At 44.7% G+C, this 18,570-nt stretch overlaps 1 protein-coding gene across 2 annotated transcripts in view; it reads right to left on the bottom strand.

Annotated features, from left to right (window-relative positions):
• Positions 1–985: 985 nt before the first annotated feature.
• Mau2 (Mau2 sister chromatid cohesion factor) overlaps positions 986–18,570 on the bottom strand; it is a 61,514-nt gene continuing 43,929 nt past the window's right edge. For both annotated transcript variants that reach the window (XM_075680829.1, XM_075680828.1), the window contains 3 exons: positions 18,028–18,230; positions 9,735–9,862; positions 986–4,193 (listed from right to left, as the gene is read on the bottom strand). In XM_075680829.1, the coding sequence (XP_075536944.1) occupies positions 4,134–4,193; positions 9,735–9,862; positions 18,028–18,230 (391 nt within the window). In that variant the 3' untranslated portion in view covers positions 986–4,133. The remainder of the gene's footprint in view (positions 4,194–9,734; positions 9,863–18,027; positions 18,231–18,570) is intronic.

Raw genomic sequence — 18,570 nt, 5'->3', positions numbered from 1 at the left:
GGCTAGTAGCGGCTGTGATACTGACTTTTCTAGATGGCGCTAGCTATGCACCATATTTAGCAGTTTCAATGAAAAACTGGCGCGTTTTTAAATATCGTCGAATCTAAGCCGACCCTAGAGTTTGGAATATGATTATTTGAAAAAAACTATCGGCCTAGATTCGAATAAATACGGTAACTCACCGTGCGAGCTCGGACTTCCTCTCGGCAGGATGGGAGAGCAAGCGCGACCCCCTCATCACTTACAGTGATCTCACCCAGCACTATAAGTTAGTCAAGAGAACCGTGCTGCTACCGCACAAAGCACTCGGTAAAGCACAAGCTGTCACGTACAGGCAGCTTCAGACGGGCACCTACCCACGCCCGGCCTTCCAGCACAAAATCTTTCCGAACGCACACCCTCACAATGCTTGTCGCATTTGTCGCCGGGGGCCAGGACCACAAAGGAAGAGTGGGACCAAGCTCTACGCAGCTCTGACCTTGAAGCACAGCTCTGAGCTGTCCATCGGGCCTGCGATGCAGCTGAGGGGCATGGCCTCTCTGTCCCAATGTGGGAGCGACCCGCTGCGCGCTAATCATGCGCACCGAGGGACCTCAATAAAGTTATTAATCTATCTATCCCCATGCCATTAGCAAATTGCGAAACCTTCGCAATCCCCAAAGGCAACGCAATGCTGCATAGCATCTCAAAATGTTAGCCTGCATGAGGGAAGTAGAGAGAGGTAAGGATGCACTCACTTTATGAATACATCTGTAGCGTACTTGGGTAATTCAACTACTCAGTAGCCTTGGGATGCTGTGCTGGGGGACCCTAGTTAAAGATCCCACCATCAAAATCTTTATTTATTGACTGCTTGTATGAGACCTTTGTGTCTACTTGGCAAGACAGATGGCACGCCATACACGAAGAAAAATGCAAAGAAGTGTCACCTAAAACTGGCACCACTGTGTTTACAGTATGTGTCACTTCAGTAATTCTTCACGAGAAGGGATAAGCTATACATTTTATTTTAGCACAGGCGTAGGAATACTGGTAATCAGTATCCATACAAGTTTTCAATGTGCAACAGGTTCATACAATTCTAGTAAATAAGTACCATATAAATGTAAATAACACAATATGCAGCAAATAAAATACAAAATGGTAGTAGCAGTGCCATGAGCACATTATGAGCTTGCTGATATCATCCAGCCATCAGTCACAAACGCTACACTGGACGTCTGTGCTATGCGTAATAATGTTCTTTAAATGCATAAATATAGTTGTACGCTGGTTCACAAAGCAGTACTTCGGCTACATTCACACTTAGTCTCTGAGTGGGCAGAAGCAGAAAAAAAGAATGCCAAGTAATCTGCCCACTTTTCTGCCTAAGCGGCCGGAAAACCAAGTGGCAAGCCAAATCTGTCGGACCAATTTGTTTCCCCTTGGCGAAAGTGTGATGTCATTCTGCTTCGCCGAAAGCTGCACTGGCATTTAAATATTAAAATAGAACCCAAAGTATCAGTGCTGATACTAATTGACACAATGAAAAATTAGTGGCGTACGATAAAACTCTCAGCCTCCACAAAGATACATCCCACAAGGGCAAGATTTGGATAAAGATTGCTGAGGAGCTGAGTACTAGCAGAAGGTGCAACAGCAAAGCGTTGTTGTGTCCTAACTCCTCAATTTCGCAGAGCTGGGCAATTTCATCAGTGCCACTTCTAGGGCACCCGCTTCTTCAGCTGCTTATTCTGCATCTCCATAAAATAAAAGCTTAAATGAACAAAAACTGTTTATTTCATTTGTTCGTTCAAGAATCAGCGCAGGCAAAGCTGAACACCATCACTCATTTTGATGGCCAATGGATCAATAAACACTCCGCTTGAAATGGTGTAGTGATGAGTGCCATTACGCAGACAAGTGTGCCCACAGCAGGTAAATTTGGCGAAAGCAGCAAAAGCAGAACAGATGCCAATCAACATCTTAGACATGTGGAAAAAAAAAATTCCGCCCGCTTTGGACTTTTTTCTCTCTTTTCGCTTCCCAAGAGTGAAAGAAGCCGAAGTTTGTCTTATAGCACAAATATAGATTGTTTTAAGAATCCATGCAATGTGCTCACTAGTGTGAGTTAGCATAACTGGAAAATTAATCATGAAAAGTTACTTAATAAAGAGAAAAGCCTACTGCGTGCCCTGAGAAATCTGTACACAAGAAATCACAAACATCACTCATGTTGAGCTTTGTCACATGCACCTTTCTGGACGGTTTGCGTATGGAGGGAGGGAATAACTAACATGGTTCTATGATACAGTGCATCCTTATGTAATAGAAGCACACAGGAAAACCAGGATTTCACGTTTGTGCAGCACACAGGTAAGTAAGGAAAATAAGACTGTATGAAAACAATACATGCGTATGCAAATATTCAAATCAAATATAAATCCAAGCAGTACTGGATTTGAGAATGTTATATTTGGTTTCTTTGAACATTCAATTATGGCCAAATGTACAAGGCTTCAATAAAAGGAGTCTAGCCCATGCACCTGATCTTGCACTTGATCGCTGATAAGCTCAAGTGAGAGCATATTGGCAGCGAGCTTTGTGCGACAGCTTTACACCAGCCACTCCCAGCGCCACTTCATTGGCAACCATAGTTGTAGTATCATGCCAGTCGACATGACTGCCATGCTTGCGGCCTCGCATGAGTGGTTGGCTATTGCCATTATACATTGTTGCTAGAGGTTCGGCAGGGAAGTCTGGAACAATCGCACATGTTTGAAAAATGAGGGGTCTGGAAAGTTGGTTGGCAACTGTATGACATTTTTGTTACCAGGATATATACATTGTGGCATGCTTCACAGTAACCTATACAAGTCGGATCTTGCATTTTCAATTTCGTTATAGCAGGCGGACAAATACTCTGAAATAAAGCAAGTCCAACCAAATTTTGCATTCACTTCTTTATATGTGATAATTTGTTATATTGAGGTTCGACTGTATGCATAATCAATTTTGTAATGTCACTACTAGAACACCCCTAGTTTATTGCAAATGCACTAAAACAACGCGAGTAAATGTGGACACAAAACAATACAAGAATAATCTGGCACAAGCGCTGTCTGCCAAATGTACATTTATTGTGAATGTGTGAAAACTTCCACTAACCATAATTAATGATCAGTTGGTAGGCAGCCACTTGTGCAATATTGTTGTTTTTCTGTCCTTTGTCCTCAATAAACATTAAAGTTGGCACACAGCTCTTCTGTGACATTTTTCTTTTATATTGGCCTCATAAGCCTGCTCACTGCACAAATATGCATGCTATCCAATTTGTTGAAATCAACATGCTTAGCAAAGTTTCCAAGCTCTGAAAATCATTCGGAAATATCAAAGGCAGCATGGTGAAACTGAAGGAGACGTCAATGTATGAGCTAATATTAGGCCACACATTTTAAACAATTTCTTTGACATACTACTAAGGGCAAATATTTCTCACACATGGAGCAGCAAAGCAGCAATGCTTTTTCACAGTATATGTGTAGAACTTCTCACGGTAGCATTGCCAGGCCGCCAGTTGTTGCACAACGCTATATACAAAACAGTTTTTCTTTTTTCGTTCTGTCCCTCCACTTTGGTAACTTTCTAAATAAAAGGCATATGACACATAAATACATTCCACAGGCCTGTAAATATAAACGCATGGGAAAAATTTTACAAGTGAACAGATGTTGACTGCACATCAAATGCCCACAACTGTGGACAGCTATGAATGAAGTGAATCATTTTTTTTCCTTAGACCTAAAGAACAGTCAGTTGTGTTTGCTAAGGTTCATTTATACATTGTGGCTAACGAACACACATACATCAATAAGACCGAAGTGTATTACAGAAAATCTCCCGAGTAGCAAGTTTAAAGGAAATGAAGGATGAATGCCTATACACTTGAGTCCCACGTCTGCGAAAATAGACAGCAAGGGGAAAACATTTTTACAGCCTATCACAATGTGGCAAACATGACGTACTCTTACATAGGGCCTTTGGCTGACAATGAACCTTGCTCAAGAGGGCATTTGCACAGGTGGGTTTGTCACCAACTATAAGCGTGCAGGCATAGGATGTTGGCTTCGAAAGAAGCCCTTAACAATGCCAGCTTATGGAATTGCCGAGCTGGTTGATGCTGTGTTCATAACAGGGGGCTCTCCGTCAATCCACTGCAGTTAAAGAAAAAGAGAGAGAGAGAACAAGAATGAATGTAAGTTGCAATGCATGTAATATATAAACAAAATATATTGCATAGCACAAGCACTAACACGATGCCCAATGAGCTAAGATGCTTCTATTCATGCCAATTAGTTCCGCTCTAAACAACCACTGTGACTTTGGCCAAGCATTGGTTTAGGATTTTCCATCATAAATTCATGCTCTCTGCAGAAATACTGCAGCAATACATGAATTTCACCACAAGTCCCAATAGATTGCTGTGACGAAAGACGCTACTGGTAGCCACAGCCTCATGCATGCTGAAAACCAAATATGGACAGAGACACTAAGCTTGCCTAATGACAGGTTTGCAGTACTACCTCTTTTTGTTATGTGGTGAACCAAAATACAAGCCTCTTGCTTTCATCTTTATATATAAAAAAAATTTGTCTCTTTCTTTTTTTTTTTTTAGGCCTTAGTAGCCAATACAGTGAGAACAGAACTGTGCAGATGTGTTCCCACTTTTCATACCTGCTCTGTCACATTTGAGTGGGTCCCTTCGCAAAGCCCACAAACTTCAAAGTACAGGAGAACCCTGTTGATACGTTTCTTTAAGGGATCGTGGAAAAATAATGCAACAGCCGGAAAAACTTAACAGTGAGGAAGGTCCCAAGTAACCACAGCAACGTCAGAAATGGCCCCAAATGGCGGCTGGCACAGTGATTAGACATCTCGGTGGTCGCACTGTGACTGGAGACTGCGCGTGTGCGCCTGTGTAATTAAGGAACACAAACTTTGTTCCGTGACAGTTGCCCCTTTATACTATTAATATATGCTTTGCCTTATAACAAAGTTGTATTGCGGTAAAGCTGGCTTTAGGGAACCGGCAAAAATTACAACTGCGCCAAGGCATGCTTATTGAGACTCGCGATCGCATACTCTCAGTATTTTGGAGTGGGGCCATGGCAGGCCTAACTTCAAGTATACATTTATTGTCTTCGTGCATTAGCGAATTCGCATCTGGACCGCTAAATTTACATGACCGCCGTGTTCAAATACAACGCAAGATTCAGAAACATTACAGAATGGCGACGTATCAGATGGGAACATAACGCATAGGAGTCAATGTGCTTTAGGTCAGGATCACAAAACCATGACAGCAGGCTGGAAAACATAACAGCGAGGAGCCTGTCAAAGGGGTTATACTGTATTAAATTCCCACCTAACCAGGATGTCACAGTTCTGTGACATTTCCACACCTTATGTTGCACCTTAAACAAGGCAATGACATGAAAAACTTAATGGTGTACAGAAGAGAACACGGTGTTCACTGCACAAACATGCGTTATCCAATATGCAAACAAACCTCATTTATACAGGGTGTCTCAGCTAACTTTAGCCAGAGTTTAAAAACATGCCAATGCACTCTAAGTCAATGCGACCAAATGCATATTGCTGACTATTGTATGGAGTAAGCCACACCATTTTTGTATTAAGCTTAATTGCATAATTTGTCAAAATCAATTAAACCTCAAAAGTGACAAACTTAGGTGAGAAATTTCAATTAGAAAATTGTAGAGTGCTTTGCAAAATGTCCGATTAAACAGTTTCTAACTTTCTATCGATTAGGTGTGAGTCCTTTTCCGCTTACTGCAGATGCCCCTCAAAAAAAAAAAAAAAAAAAAAACACACATCTGACATGCTTGCGCGCCATGATTGCAGCGCTCTCAAACTTTCCGCATACAAACAAACATAGTATCTAGCAGGGTGTGCTGCCGCTTGAAAGGCGACAGGGCAGTAACGAAGGTGTTGGCTATGCGATTTACGCCAGCGATGTGCTTCCCTCCCAGCACTTCATGATAGCAATAAGCAGATGCAACGGCAGCACACCCGGCTAAATGCTACGTTCGTTTGTACTCTGAACGTTTGGGAGCGCTGCAATAACAGCACGCATGCAGGCATGACACGTGGCATTTCTTTTTTATTTTGCCGGCATCTGCATTAGGCGGAAAAACACTAATACTGAATAGGAAGGAAGTTCGAAACTGTTTAATCGGACATTTTACAAACTGCTCTACAACTTCCTAATTGGAATTTTTTGCCTAACTTCGTTGCTTCTGAAGTTGGTTAATCAATTTTGACTAATCATGTAATTAAGCAGAGTAGAAAAAATAGTGTGACATACTTCATACAATAGTCGGCAACATGCATTTAGTTGCATTGTCTTAGAGTGCATTGGCATATTTTTAAACTCTGGCTAAAGTTAGCTGGGACACCCTGTATGCATCCTAGCTTCCCGGCAACATGGCACCTCGTTGCCGCTGCTGCTAGTTGGCCGTCAGTGGTGTTGCATTATTTCTTTGCCATACTCCACTAGTAGCTACCGCACCCAATGCAAAAAAAAAGCCAGAAGCAAGTGGTCTCTGGCAAGAATATATCCGTTAACACCCATTCAAGGTTTCTACAAACCCCGAAAGCGGATGATACACTCATTGAAACGCCAAAGCTCCGTTGTCTTCATTTCTTAAAGGGGCACTAAAGAGAAAAATAAGTGTAGCTGTATTAGTAAACTACCCTTCTGCAATACCAAGAAAGCCACTCTTAACATGAGAATAGGCAAGAGCTAAAGACAGGCAGCAGCACTGCCTTGAAGTTCCCAACCTACTCAGCGTGATGTCATGACTTTGATGGACATTGCTCAGGCCTAATTGAGCTTTCATCGTTAAGAAGAAGCATTAGCTTGTGGTCAACTTCGATGCCGCCTACTCAAATACATGTAAACCACGAAAATGCTTTTCTGAGATAACCCCTAGGCCAATTTGAATTAAATTTGTTGCATTTGAGAAAGAAAGTAAAATTCTAGTGACCATTGGATGCAGCATTTTGATTTAGGGTCTCTGCTTTTTATACAAAATTTGCTGAAAATGTAGAAGTTTGAAAGAAAAAAATAGAAGCACGAAGCTTACAAATCCGTCACTCTGCATCAAGAACACGTATAACAGTTCTGAAAACAGCCTTTGTTAGGACGTTTAACGCGGACAAATTTGACATATCAGTTTAAATCTTATGCGAATTTGTTACTGTGTTTACAAAGGTTTTACAGAAGTCCTACTCACATTTTAGTCGTGTATTTAAGAGTCATATATATCATCAATTTTGTCCACTTTGGATGTACTATTGATGCAATTTACAGAATTGTGATATCACTTGTCATTGCTGAGTTACAGAATTGTATACCTGATAGTTTTGTTTTCAGAAAATTTGCAATATTCAATATTTTTATTTTAAAAATGAATGGCCTAAATCAGAAACCTGCTTGCACATAGTTACATCCTAACTTTTTTCTTTGAAATGCAACAAACCTCATCAAATTTGGTGCACAGGTTGCTTAGAAAAACAACTCCTTTCCCATGTATTTAGATAGGGGGCACCTAGCTAAAAGCCATCTTCTTAAGGATGGACTGCACCGTGTTCTAAAGGAGGCTAAAACTGAATTCAGCAAGTTTCAAGAACATTTACTGTGCCACAATGGCCGATATATTAGAAAATACTTTGAAATTCGTTACGTCCCATTGACCTATTGACACTGGAGCTTCAGTGAAATTTAACAAAAAAAATTAATTTAAAAAATGGAAGTTTTGTCATCATTTTTTGTACCGGTAGTAGTAATTAACTTTTTTTTCTGCAAAATTAACAAGAGTAGAGTTTTGAAAAAATATTTTATCAGTTTAAACTTATTTAGTGTCCAAGCACGTTTGTCCACCAAGGTCCATGATGAACACATATTTGGGGTTCTGTTGGATATACATTTCAAAGCTACAATCAACTTTCCAGCAAAAAAAGATGGCATTTTCAGACAACCTTTTTTTTCTGGTTCTTTACTGGGACTGAAAGGCTACACTGCAATCGGACATCAAACCAATAAAACTGGCAGACTCCTGCCTTTTCTTCTTCCACACCTGTAAATTAGAAATTTGTAAATACAGAAGAACCTCGTTCATATGTTTAGGGAAAAAATGCGAGATAAAACATACTAACTGGGAAAACGTACAATCGCTAAAAGTCACTAGTAAAGTCGGTAGAAAACTTGGCAGACTCTACTGTAGGTGACATCTTCGTGATGTGAAGCATTGCGTGAATCATTGCTACACGAGATGCCTGTGACGCTTGTGGGGCCCGAGTGGCCAGAGACACGCATTGTCGTTTCTTGAGGGTTCGACAAGCTAACGTTTACGCTCCTCAAATTCGGCCTGGGTCATCAGCTTCTTCGGGCGGGGTACATTGGCGGGAAGTTTTTATGTGCCCACACGGCGAGAATCGTTGGGGCATGGGACTTCGACACGCATCCAGCTGTTGAGGTCTGATCAGCCCGAGATGCACACCGTCGTTTTTCTGTTGTGTGGGGTTATGAGACGGAGGCGTGAAAGCGAAATGAAATTGAGCTGGTGAGTGACGCAGAATACAATGCCACCAGAGCAAAACATGACACTGACTTCGTGACAGTGGCGCGTTTGGGTAGTCACCTATTAAGAGCGTGCATCGTGGCATAGTGTCATTGGAAGCATACTGCACAGTTTAAATACAATGCCGCCAGAGCGAAAGATGACACTCTCTTTGCGTTGGCAGCGTGTTTGGGTTATCGCTTATTAAACACATCCAGTACGCGCCCAATGGCACTACACCCCACACACGCAGTGGAAAATATAGGTAAAGATGATTATTGCACAACTGTGAATGCGATGTGAGACGACCCGGCCCGCAAGGAGATGTGCTGGTACCAGAAAACGAAACTATGAGTGCGTGCCAGCATTTTCACTTCAGGCAGGCAGGAGAGCACTGTGGGGAAACTGCCATGGTGGGTGCTTATCACTCTTGATCACACTTGCCTTGCACCTTTTCTTGTTCACATAGGATCTAGCGGCTGGAAAACGCGTCATGCAATTGTAATTTGACGGTGTACAGAACGCTGATGCCAAAAGATCGTGTTTTCTGAGAATGCATTAACTGAGTGTAATTCTATTGGATCATTCTTTACGTTCTCGATCGCGAACGTTGGCACCGGTAAATTGTACGAAATGGCATCATATGAACGAAATTCCACTCTATTCTGCGGAGCTGTAGGGGGCATTGTGAGTGGATAGAACACATCTTTAAATAGTTTTCTCTGAGCACACATCTTTAGTGAGATGCAATCGCATTTTATTAATGATAATTTACCTTTACAAACAGCTCACAAGCAGTAGCAAACTTCTAACAATAGAATTTGACAAGCAACATGTTGTTTTCAAGTCACAGTGACTTCAGCAACTCTGCTGTTGCTGATTTTGCCTGCTACAGGAACTACAGGAATAAACTTGCTCAAAGAAAGTACCCCTTTGGTGCCCTTTCACCATCAGAAGACTTGCAAAGGTACGGACGGACGCTGGCAAGCTAAACTTTTTCGTGAATAAAGTTTTTCTTAAGATATGCAAAACTTGTGAAATCTTAGAACGAGCCCAAATTTGTAAACATTACAGAAAATTCAGAATTGGCAAGTATGTGTCCCTGCTCACCTGTATCAAGTTGTGTTCTGGCAGCTGGGATGCCTGAAAGTGGTCCTTGAGCAACAGTTGTGAGAAACTGGCGTGCGTCTGGATGGCTTCCTGCTCCTGCAGTGGCTGGCCACACAGTCGGTACAGGTCTGCACAAAGCAGCACGTTTTCATTCTGAGACAATGAAAAAGCAGCTGGGCTACTTTGAGCAACTTCTGTCGCTACAAGTGGTAAGTAGTAAGGAAGGGTAAGTCGACGCTCTGACACATTTCACTATGTAAGGAACAAAGAAGAAACTTTTTAATGCTGGTCAACAACAGCATGGTACCAAACTTGGTGATGTGTCAACAATATTCATCCTACAAGTTTCTTTTTTTATTAATGATACAGTACAATCGCGGTAAATGGAAATTGCTTAAACAGGATTTTCACTTACATGGAGCAATATTACAAAGGAGTAAACAATGGCCACATTATCAACATCAAACTACAAGTTACTGAGCCCGCTATGATCTCGCTGCAGTTCTGCCAAGCAGTCGCACGAGTTCTTATTTGAAGATAGCTGCCTTGGCGTGTTTTCTACACCATGAACCAAGAGCGCCAAGCGACCAGCTCTTCCGAGGCTCATGTTCTAAATGGGCATGCAAAGGGCCTTCGGCCAATTCACCGCTCTGTTTCGATGGAGCATTTATCTACCGCAACGTCATTTTCCAACGAGCAGAAGACGCAATCAGCGACGGAGAACGCCGCCGCGCGTTCCTCGACAACAACAAAGACGCTCGAGGTGGATGCCGCGGGAGTGGCCGCTGATCCCATCGTCGCCAATTTTCCCTCCCAACAACGAGAGGTAGACACTCCGACCGGGGAAAGGATGGAGGAGGATGCTACCCCGAACATTTACGACGACAAAACTGACGAAGAGACAGGTGGCTGTTGGAAGACAGTCATACATAAGCGACGCATCCGTCAAACGTGCGCTAAAACGCAACCCTCCGAGAACATCTTCGGCATTCCGGACGCCTCCCAGCCTACCGTGCACAAGCGCAGTCGGAATCAGAACCTGCCTCAACTTCTTTTGCACGACGAAAAAATAATTCTGTGGCCTCACGGAGGACTTTGCCTCGATAAGTGGACGCACCCAGAACTCACCAGTGCTCTATGGAGTGCAGCCGGCTTGACCACCGACGATCGTCAGGAGATCATATTCCGACTGCGACCTCAGCAGAACTTGGCCATCATCAGCACACCCCAGTCACACGTAGCCAACGCATTGTACAAGGTGAGGGAGCTGAACTTTGGTCAGCGGGTCTATCCCATCACAACATATTTTGCGGCCCCAGACAACTCATGCAAGGGAATTGTTCCTGGTCTTTTGCCTGGTACACCGTCTTCCAAGCTAGTGGATGAGCTTTTGTCTCCTGGAACTCAAATACTTCAAGCACGAATGATGGGTCAAACCAACGTTGCGTTGGTAACATTTGAAGGACTTAAAGTGCCTTGCTACATGCGTTTCTATGGTGCAGAACTCCGCTGCTACCCCCATCGAACCCGCCAACTGGTCTGCAAGATATGTCACAAGCTCGCCCATTGGGCTGATTACTGTCCTACGCCGCACGTGGTCATTTGCACGACGTGCAGGACTGACAACCCCACCCCGTCACATCCGTGCACCCCACACTGCAGATCCTGTGACGGGACCCACCCTACAGCGGATCCAAACTGCCCGCGCCGTGCTAGGCAGACACTGAACAAAGCTTGGGTGCGGAAAGTTCTCGAGAAAGAGCAGCGTGAACTCCAACCCTCCAGCGACCCGACCACTACCACAGATACGGCGGAGACCCAAACGTCGCGCGCCCCAACGAAGGAGACCAGACAAGACCGGTCGGAGACCCGTTCGAGATCCTGTCGCAAGTTCCGGACCCGCTCCAAGTCTCGGTTCCGATCCCACGAGGCATCGGTGCGGCCTCCCAGAGAACCGCCCTCCTTCCCCATCTTCCCAACAACCCTACAAGAAGGCCCTGCAGACCGACGGCCCAGCCAAGGTGACCCTGGTCCCTTCAGGTATGCAGTGGGCCCCGGAGAAGAAAACAGCAATGGAGGCTCCTCGGGAGGTAGGTTGGGCAGAGGGTCACCCACAGCTCGCTCCGCCCCGTAAATCTCTCCCTACCCCTTCCCCTGTTACCAATTCGTTATCAAATCCCGATCCTCTAATAGAAATAGCCCGTCTACGTCGTGACATGGAGGCGTGCTGTGAGCGCCTGCAAAATCAAATGGATGCGCTGGTGGCAGACATGAGCACTAGTATGCAGGCGGCTCCGGACAGGATAGAACGCCAAATGGAGGCCCTTCAAATAGGGATTACGGACACTGGCGTAGCAACAGGGGGGGCCGGGGGGCCGTGGGCCCCGGGTGCACGGGGCCAGTAGAGGGGGGGGGGGGTGTCATATACGTCTGAAGACACCCGAAAATTGTCGATATCCCCGCCTTCCTCGACTATACCCGGGGGGGGGGGGGGGGGGGTGCCAGACGACCTAGCTACGCCACTGATTACGGAGCAAGTGAAATCATGTATAGAGTGCACTTTCGCATGCATGCAAGTTCCTGAGCTTAGCGGTAACAACGAAAGCACGCTTTCTGACCAAGGCTCTCGGCCGCAACGTTCAAATGTGGGCACCAGGCGCCCGCATCCCTATGCACGACCACCTGCTTCCTCTCGCGATGATGATGGCACCGCATAACGTGGAGCAACTAGTGGTGTGGCAGTGGAATTGTAGGGCATGCCGCCGAAAATGAGGTTCCCTACAGCGGTATATCGCCACATCCACGAACCCTCCCGATGTCATCCTCTTACAGGAAGTCAATTGCACCCCTTCTTTATCTGGCTACAGCACGCTTTCGGGTGTCTCTCCTTTTGTGGGAGCCTTAGTTTCGAAACATGTTACATGTCGCATGCATACCACTAACATTGACATTCCTCACCAAATATTGGAAATAATTACGGAAGGTAAACGCAGCGAGAGTCTGTTTATACTCAATGCATACAGTTCCCCCCATTTGCGAATGTACTATTTTCAGCCGAAAATTGTCGATATCCCCGCCTTCCTCGACTATACCCGGGGGGGGGGGGGGGTCATTAAGGGTTACGGACTGGATCCCAAGGGAAGGGAAGCGTAGCAGGGGGCGGCAGAAAGTTAGGTGGGCGGATGAGATTAAGAAGTTTGCAGGGACGGCATGGCCACAATTAGTACATGACCGGGGTTGTTGGAGAAGTATGGGAGAGGCCTTTGCCCTGCAGTGGGCGTAACCAGGCTGATGATGATGATGATGATATTTTCAGCACCTACTAACAGAATTTGGTAGGTTTGGACGGGTTTGTGTGGTGGCCGGCGACTTTAACGCTCCGCATACTGCATGGGGTTACATTAAATCGCAGGCTAAAGGGACCCGCTTATGGGATGCCATCTGTAACATGAGATACACACTGCTTACCGACCCAGAGCACCCCACTCGGATAGGCAACAGCGTATCTGGTGACACCTGCCCTGACCTGGAAGTGTATATAGGAAGTGTATATATTGACGGACTCGCAACAGGCATGCCGGGCGTTCCTATCAGGACATGGCATCCCGAGAGCGGCGCACCAAATTCTCAAACAGATCTCGCGAAATACACCAACCACATCTCCCCGCATCCACTTACTCTGGACCCCTGGTCATGCCTCGCTGCTGGGTAACGAACGCACACATGCGGTTGCCCGAGAAATTTCCCTCCGGGCAACTCGGCGTGGTGAGGCAACTAGTTCAGAGTGGGGGGGGGATCCCTTGCTCCGTTAAACAGACATACTCCATCATTATACATGCATTCGTCGCAACCACGCCGCACTACCGCCGTCCTTCTCGTGGGAGGAAGCAGTGGCATTGCGCCAGTTACAAACCGCAACTTTTCCAAATCTTGTCTCTCTCAATAAATTCTACCCACACTGTTATGCAGATCATTGCCCTGGCTGTGGCAGCTCGCCCACAATCTTCCACGTCACGATTGAGTGCACTGCAAACCTCTTTCCTCCCTTGCCAACTCTCCTTTATCCCCTATGCAACAAAGGGCTGTGGGACGATGCCCTCCGCGACGGACCTCCCGAGGTCCTCCGAGCTGTGATACAACGGGCTCGAAACATCGCCGGAATCATCTTAGGGACCCTGGACTGAAGGTTCCTCCCACACTGCTCTCACCATTCAAATATTATTAATAAAGATGTTTTACTCTCTCTCTCTTATTTGAAATTTTTCGAGTGAAGAGGAGAGCACAAGTCCTGGTGCTTAAGAACATTGATAAGGCCAGAAGCTCCAAAACATCACATTATAAAAGCTGCCTACTGGAAAAGGTGCACGAACTGTGCCAACTCAATCTTTAAAGCCGCACATTTATCTGCTGCAACATTTGCAGCGTTCACTTGTGCTTCACAGCAGCAAGTAATTATCTCATGCAGTTTTGCAGCGGAAGCAGCTAAGAAGCACACATAAATGTTAACTTCCCTTAAGGCACATAAGGACATATGTCCCAGAGAGTAACATATAAGGTATAAAATATACATTTTTAAAAGTATTTCGTTGATGTTTGGAAGCCCCAAATAAATAAAGAAAGTACAACACATTGATGATTTCTTGGCTCGTTTGCTTATTTACCTGAGGGGATTAACTGCACCCTTCCCTTGTAATCGTGACCACCTAATAATCGAATAAATACAGTAACTAGCTACTAAATTCACTTAATATGCTCAAAATATGTAACAGTGCTAGGAGGGTCTATGATATATATGTATATAGTAATTCACCCCTTTCTCGGTAAACTCCTGTTACTTTAAACATACAATAGAATCTTGGTAATTCAAACTCAAAGGGGATAGGAAATTCATCCAAATAAAATGGAGATCGAACTAAGAAGACTCCCTTTGAATATAGCACCCAATCAACTGTGTGGTAGACCACGGAAGAACATCACTGGGCACGCATCAGCAACAGTGACATTTGCCAGAAGAAGCCTGGGTTTCGTATGAAGTCCAAGTGCAATAAGATCACGCATCGCACACCATTTGCTATGGGTGCGAGGGGAAACATGAGAGGATTAGCCAAAAAGGATGCTGCCTCGATGCACACCGTACTCCCACGTGCCCAATGCTGAAGATGACATGAACGAGCTTGTGCTAGGGGGGGACGTGAACATGCATGCGCTAACGTAATCAAGCACGCGCTGGGGGTTCCTTCCTGTTCCTATTAAAGGGACCGAGAACCCCTCAGAATGGGACTCAAGATAGCCTCGGTCATGGAAATATCATGTCTAGTATTGTCTGAAACGAGCACTGTCTTCTTCATTAAATGAGGATTTATATTTAATTCTTCAAAACAAATCGCAATAAGTTACCTTTGGTGCTGTCACATGGCAAAAGCATGACAAAGAATAGCATGCCTTATCATGTGACCTTCTATTCGTGTATTCGGCTCCTTTGCCCTTCTTAAATATTGAAATGCAATACATTTACTTCTATTATAAGCTTTTTCTGTAACATACAATGTGTAGCAATATCTTTGATTGTTGTGAGTAGAAATGTGGTGCCATGGCTTCCGAGATAGTGGTGCTGGGAGAACTTGCACCCATGGCCTAAAGAGGAGCTAGCACTATGATTTTCAGCCATCGCAGACGCAGCAACTTACTACAGCAGCATTTTATTTTCAGAAGGGGTGAAAAAGTCAAAATGCGGATGGTTAATAAAAGCTGCGCTCACTTCTGCAAAAGCAATCTATCGTTCTGCCTTCCTGATTTGCAAGGTGGACTATAGGCATTGCTCTCATTTCTCAGTGTTGTTAGCGTTGGGATTCCTATATGGATTGCTCAGATCGAAAAATTCTGCTTACAAAATTTCTACGCACTTTTGTAAGTAATGGCTGCAGGTATTAAGAGACTTATGTGGGCTAGTTGGTTGCTGGCTTGATGGAACATGGTCGTAACGCCGCGTTTTTGAGGATGGGACTATTCTCTGTGCGTTCTTTCTGTGTCCTATGCTCAAAAATGCGCCATTATAACCATGTTCCATCAAGGCTGCTGGTATGAACACTTCAGGAGACGAATGTTTCATTGTGCCATAAAAATGTGGGTCCTTAAAAATCGGTTGTCAGTCCCTTTAAGCCCAGATGGGGAAGGAAGGCCCGCTGCTCTGCTTGCTCCAGTTCATTCTCAGCTTTCTACATGTTTTTTCTTGTTATTTTCATGGTGTCTTTCCTCATCATATTAAGGCATGCGACACAGGGATAGCTAGCGATGCACACAACCTTTGCCTTTGGCTCGAGTATGTCCAAAATGCAGTGCATGGGAGTGAGAGATATTGTTCTAAATTATCGGGTCCTGGAAAACGGTAGAACCTTGTTGATGTGGCCTCATATCGTACGATTTCCTGATGGCAACGTTCCGTTTGCGATTGAGGACACAACAAATGACCCAATACAGTTACACTTCTTTTGCACTAGTTAATACATTCCCAGAAAAGAAGCATACCTGTATTCGGTCATTTTTTGTGCTCTTGATCAAAAACATTGGCACCGGGAAATCTTACGAAACGGGATAATATCAATTAGGTTCTTCTGTATCTTATTATTGGAGCAGTAAATTTGACTTAAAGCATTAATATGATTAACAGGGGTAACTATCTTAAAGCCTTGCATTCTGCAACATCAAAGAAGTGCTGAAAAGCAACCTAAAGGCATTCTTCATGCTATTTTTGTCTTAAGTGCTGGTGAAGTGACTGGAGGTGTAAAGAAGATGTAAGGAAACTAGAATTAATAGCACCACAGTCGTTTATTCAAGAACATTTCTAGGAAATGTAACAGCACCAACAAGCTCAAACCAAGGTTCTGCAGGTGAATGACTATTCATAGACTCACTAGCCGCACCAGGACATCTGGAGTTCCCATTGAATGAGTCAGTGTATGCCACATGAATAAGCTAAACTCAGTGACATTTCTCCTCTACTGGCATCTTTTCCAAGTCGCCTCGCTGCTCGTAAAACTTTTTTTTTTAAATCACGGCGATGGCGCTTCATAGCACTCTGATCACTGGGATAACAGAACTTTCAATCACTGTGATTGCCGCAATTGCGGGGTTGCACAGTGCAGTAAACAGGAACTGTCATAATGCCAGCACATGCAAAAAAAAGAAAAAAAAGCGGGAAAAAAACTGCGTAGCCAGCAGCACATGGACACAAAAACAGCGCCTGCATAATTAAGTGACTCTGCTCCACCAACAGCGAGGCGTGGATAAGCCCTGGATTTCCTCGCCTGCCCTCACTCACCGGCTCAGGCAGCAAGATTGAAAAAATTTCGCTACCTTTTGTCTTATTCAAGGTGCCTAATTGGTGGTATCCAAATCCACATCCAATAGGGTGGCACCCTCTGGAGTTAAAGTGCAGATCTTAAAGGCTGTGCTTTTGCTGGTTAAATGCAGCGGAAGTGGCTGCACGAACCAGGGACACGTCATAGACAGTGGGTTTTGTACACAACCTTTTAGGTGCAGCTGTTGGCGCCCACTGGTGGACAGAATATGAAAGCTACTTTTTCAAGACATTACAGGCCTACCCCACACACTAGTCGTAAACTGGGATACATATCGCAAAAAATGACACAAGGACGAAGCAGGAACACGGGACGAGCGCCATGGTTGTATCCAGTTTGTACGTATCCCAGTTTACGTCTGAACTACCAACATGCCCAAACTTCTTACCTGCTGAAATCCCACACATTGCCCCACACTGCACCGGCGACATTTTGCTGACGCATCCCAGAGTCGCAATTAGTCATTTTTCTGCTTTCAGCGCAATTTGGCACAGCAATTTGCATGACTACCAAAATGGCGCAATTGGCGCAGGATTCTCATCACTGTGTGATTACATAGAGAAACGTCTCAGGGCCCTTTTAAGACAAAAGGCAAACAAGGCACAATCATGTAATAGTGCTACAGTAAGATAAAATACCATTCAGTAACGCTAGAGGTGTGGAAAAGAGCACATGTAGGGAAAATTTAAGTGCTAAGTGCTCAGAAAAAAAACATGGGCAAGAAAAAAATATTTTCAAACTGAATACTTTGCATTAAAGCTAAAGCATCTAGTTCATATTTGAGATTAAAGATACATATCCCCAATTTTACTGCTTCAGAGGCTTATCACTTGTGCAACTCGCCTATAAACCAAATATGGTTCGGGCCAGCTTAGGGACCCGGTGAAACTAATACACCATAGTAGGTCGGTGAAAGCACTCCCTCGGTGACTCACCCTTGAGGAGAGCAGATGCCCAGAGCTGAACATGCACATCTGGGATCTTGCTGGCCAGCTGCATGGCAGGAGTGACCATGTTCATGCTCTCCCGACTATTGCCCAGTGAGAAGAAGATGTGCCCCAGGAGCACCAGTGAGCAGGAGGTCAGACGGTTCAGGTCTTCAGCATTCGCCATCTTGAGCGTCTCTCGCAAGTAGCGCCTGCGTGGCAAGGTACATCACGCACCCCCATTTAAGTGTTTGACAGAGGTGAATGGGCAATAGAGATGGGGTTACACAACTGTGAAGATGAGTGCTGCTAATCAATCCATTATGTGGTTTTGCATGCCAAAACCACAATCTGGTTATGAGGCACGCCGAATTGGGGGACTCCGGAGTTCTTTAACTTGCATCTAAATTTAAGCATACAATGCGGCCAGGATCAAACCTGTGCCCTTGAGCTCAGCAGCTCAATGCCATAGCCAGAGCTACCACGCCAAGTGGTTGCTGTTTTCAGCTCCAGTCTATTACTTTCACATGAACCACATTGCACACAGGGAAT

Source organism: Dermacentor variabilis, chromosome 2 (assembly GCF_050947875.1).
Source record: "Dermacentor variabilis isolate Ectoservices chromosome 2, ASM5094787v1, whole genome shotgun sequence".
In the NCBI taxonomy this organism is placed as follows: Eukaryota; Metazoa; Arthropoda; class Arachnida; order Ixodida; family Ixodidae; genus Dermacentor; species Dermacentor variabilis.
The sequence above is the reverse complement of the archived record's forward strand: the minus strand, read 5'-3'. Positions and strand labels throughout refer to the sequence as shown.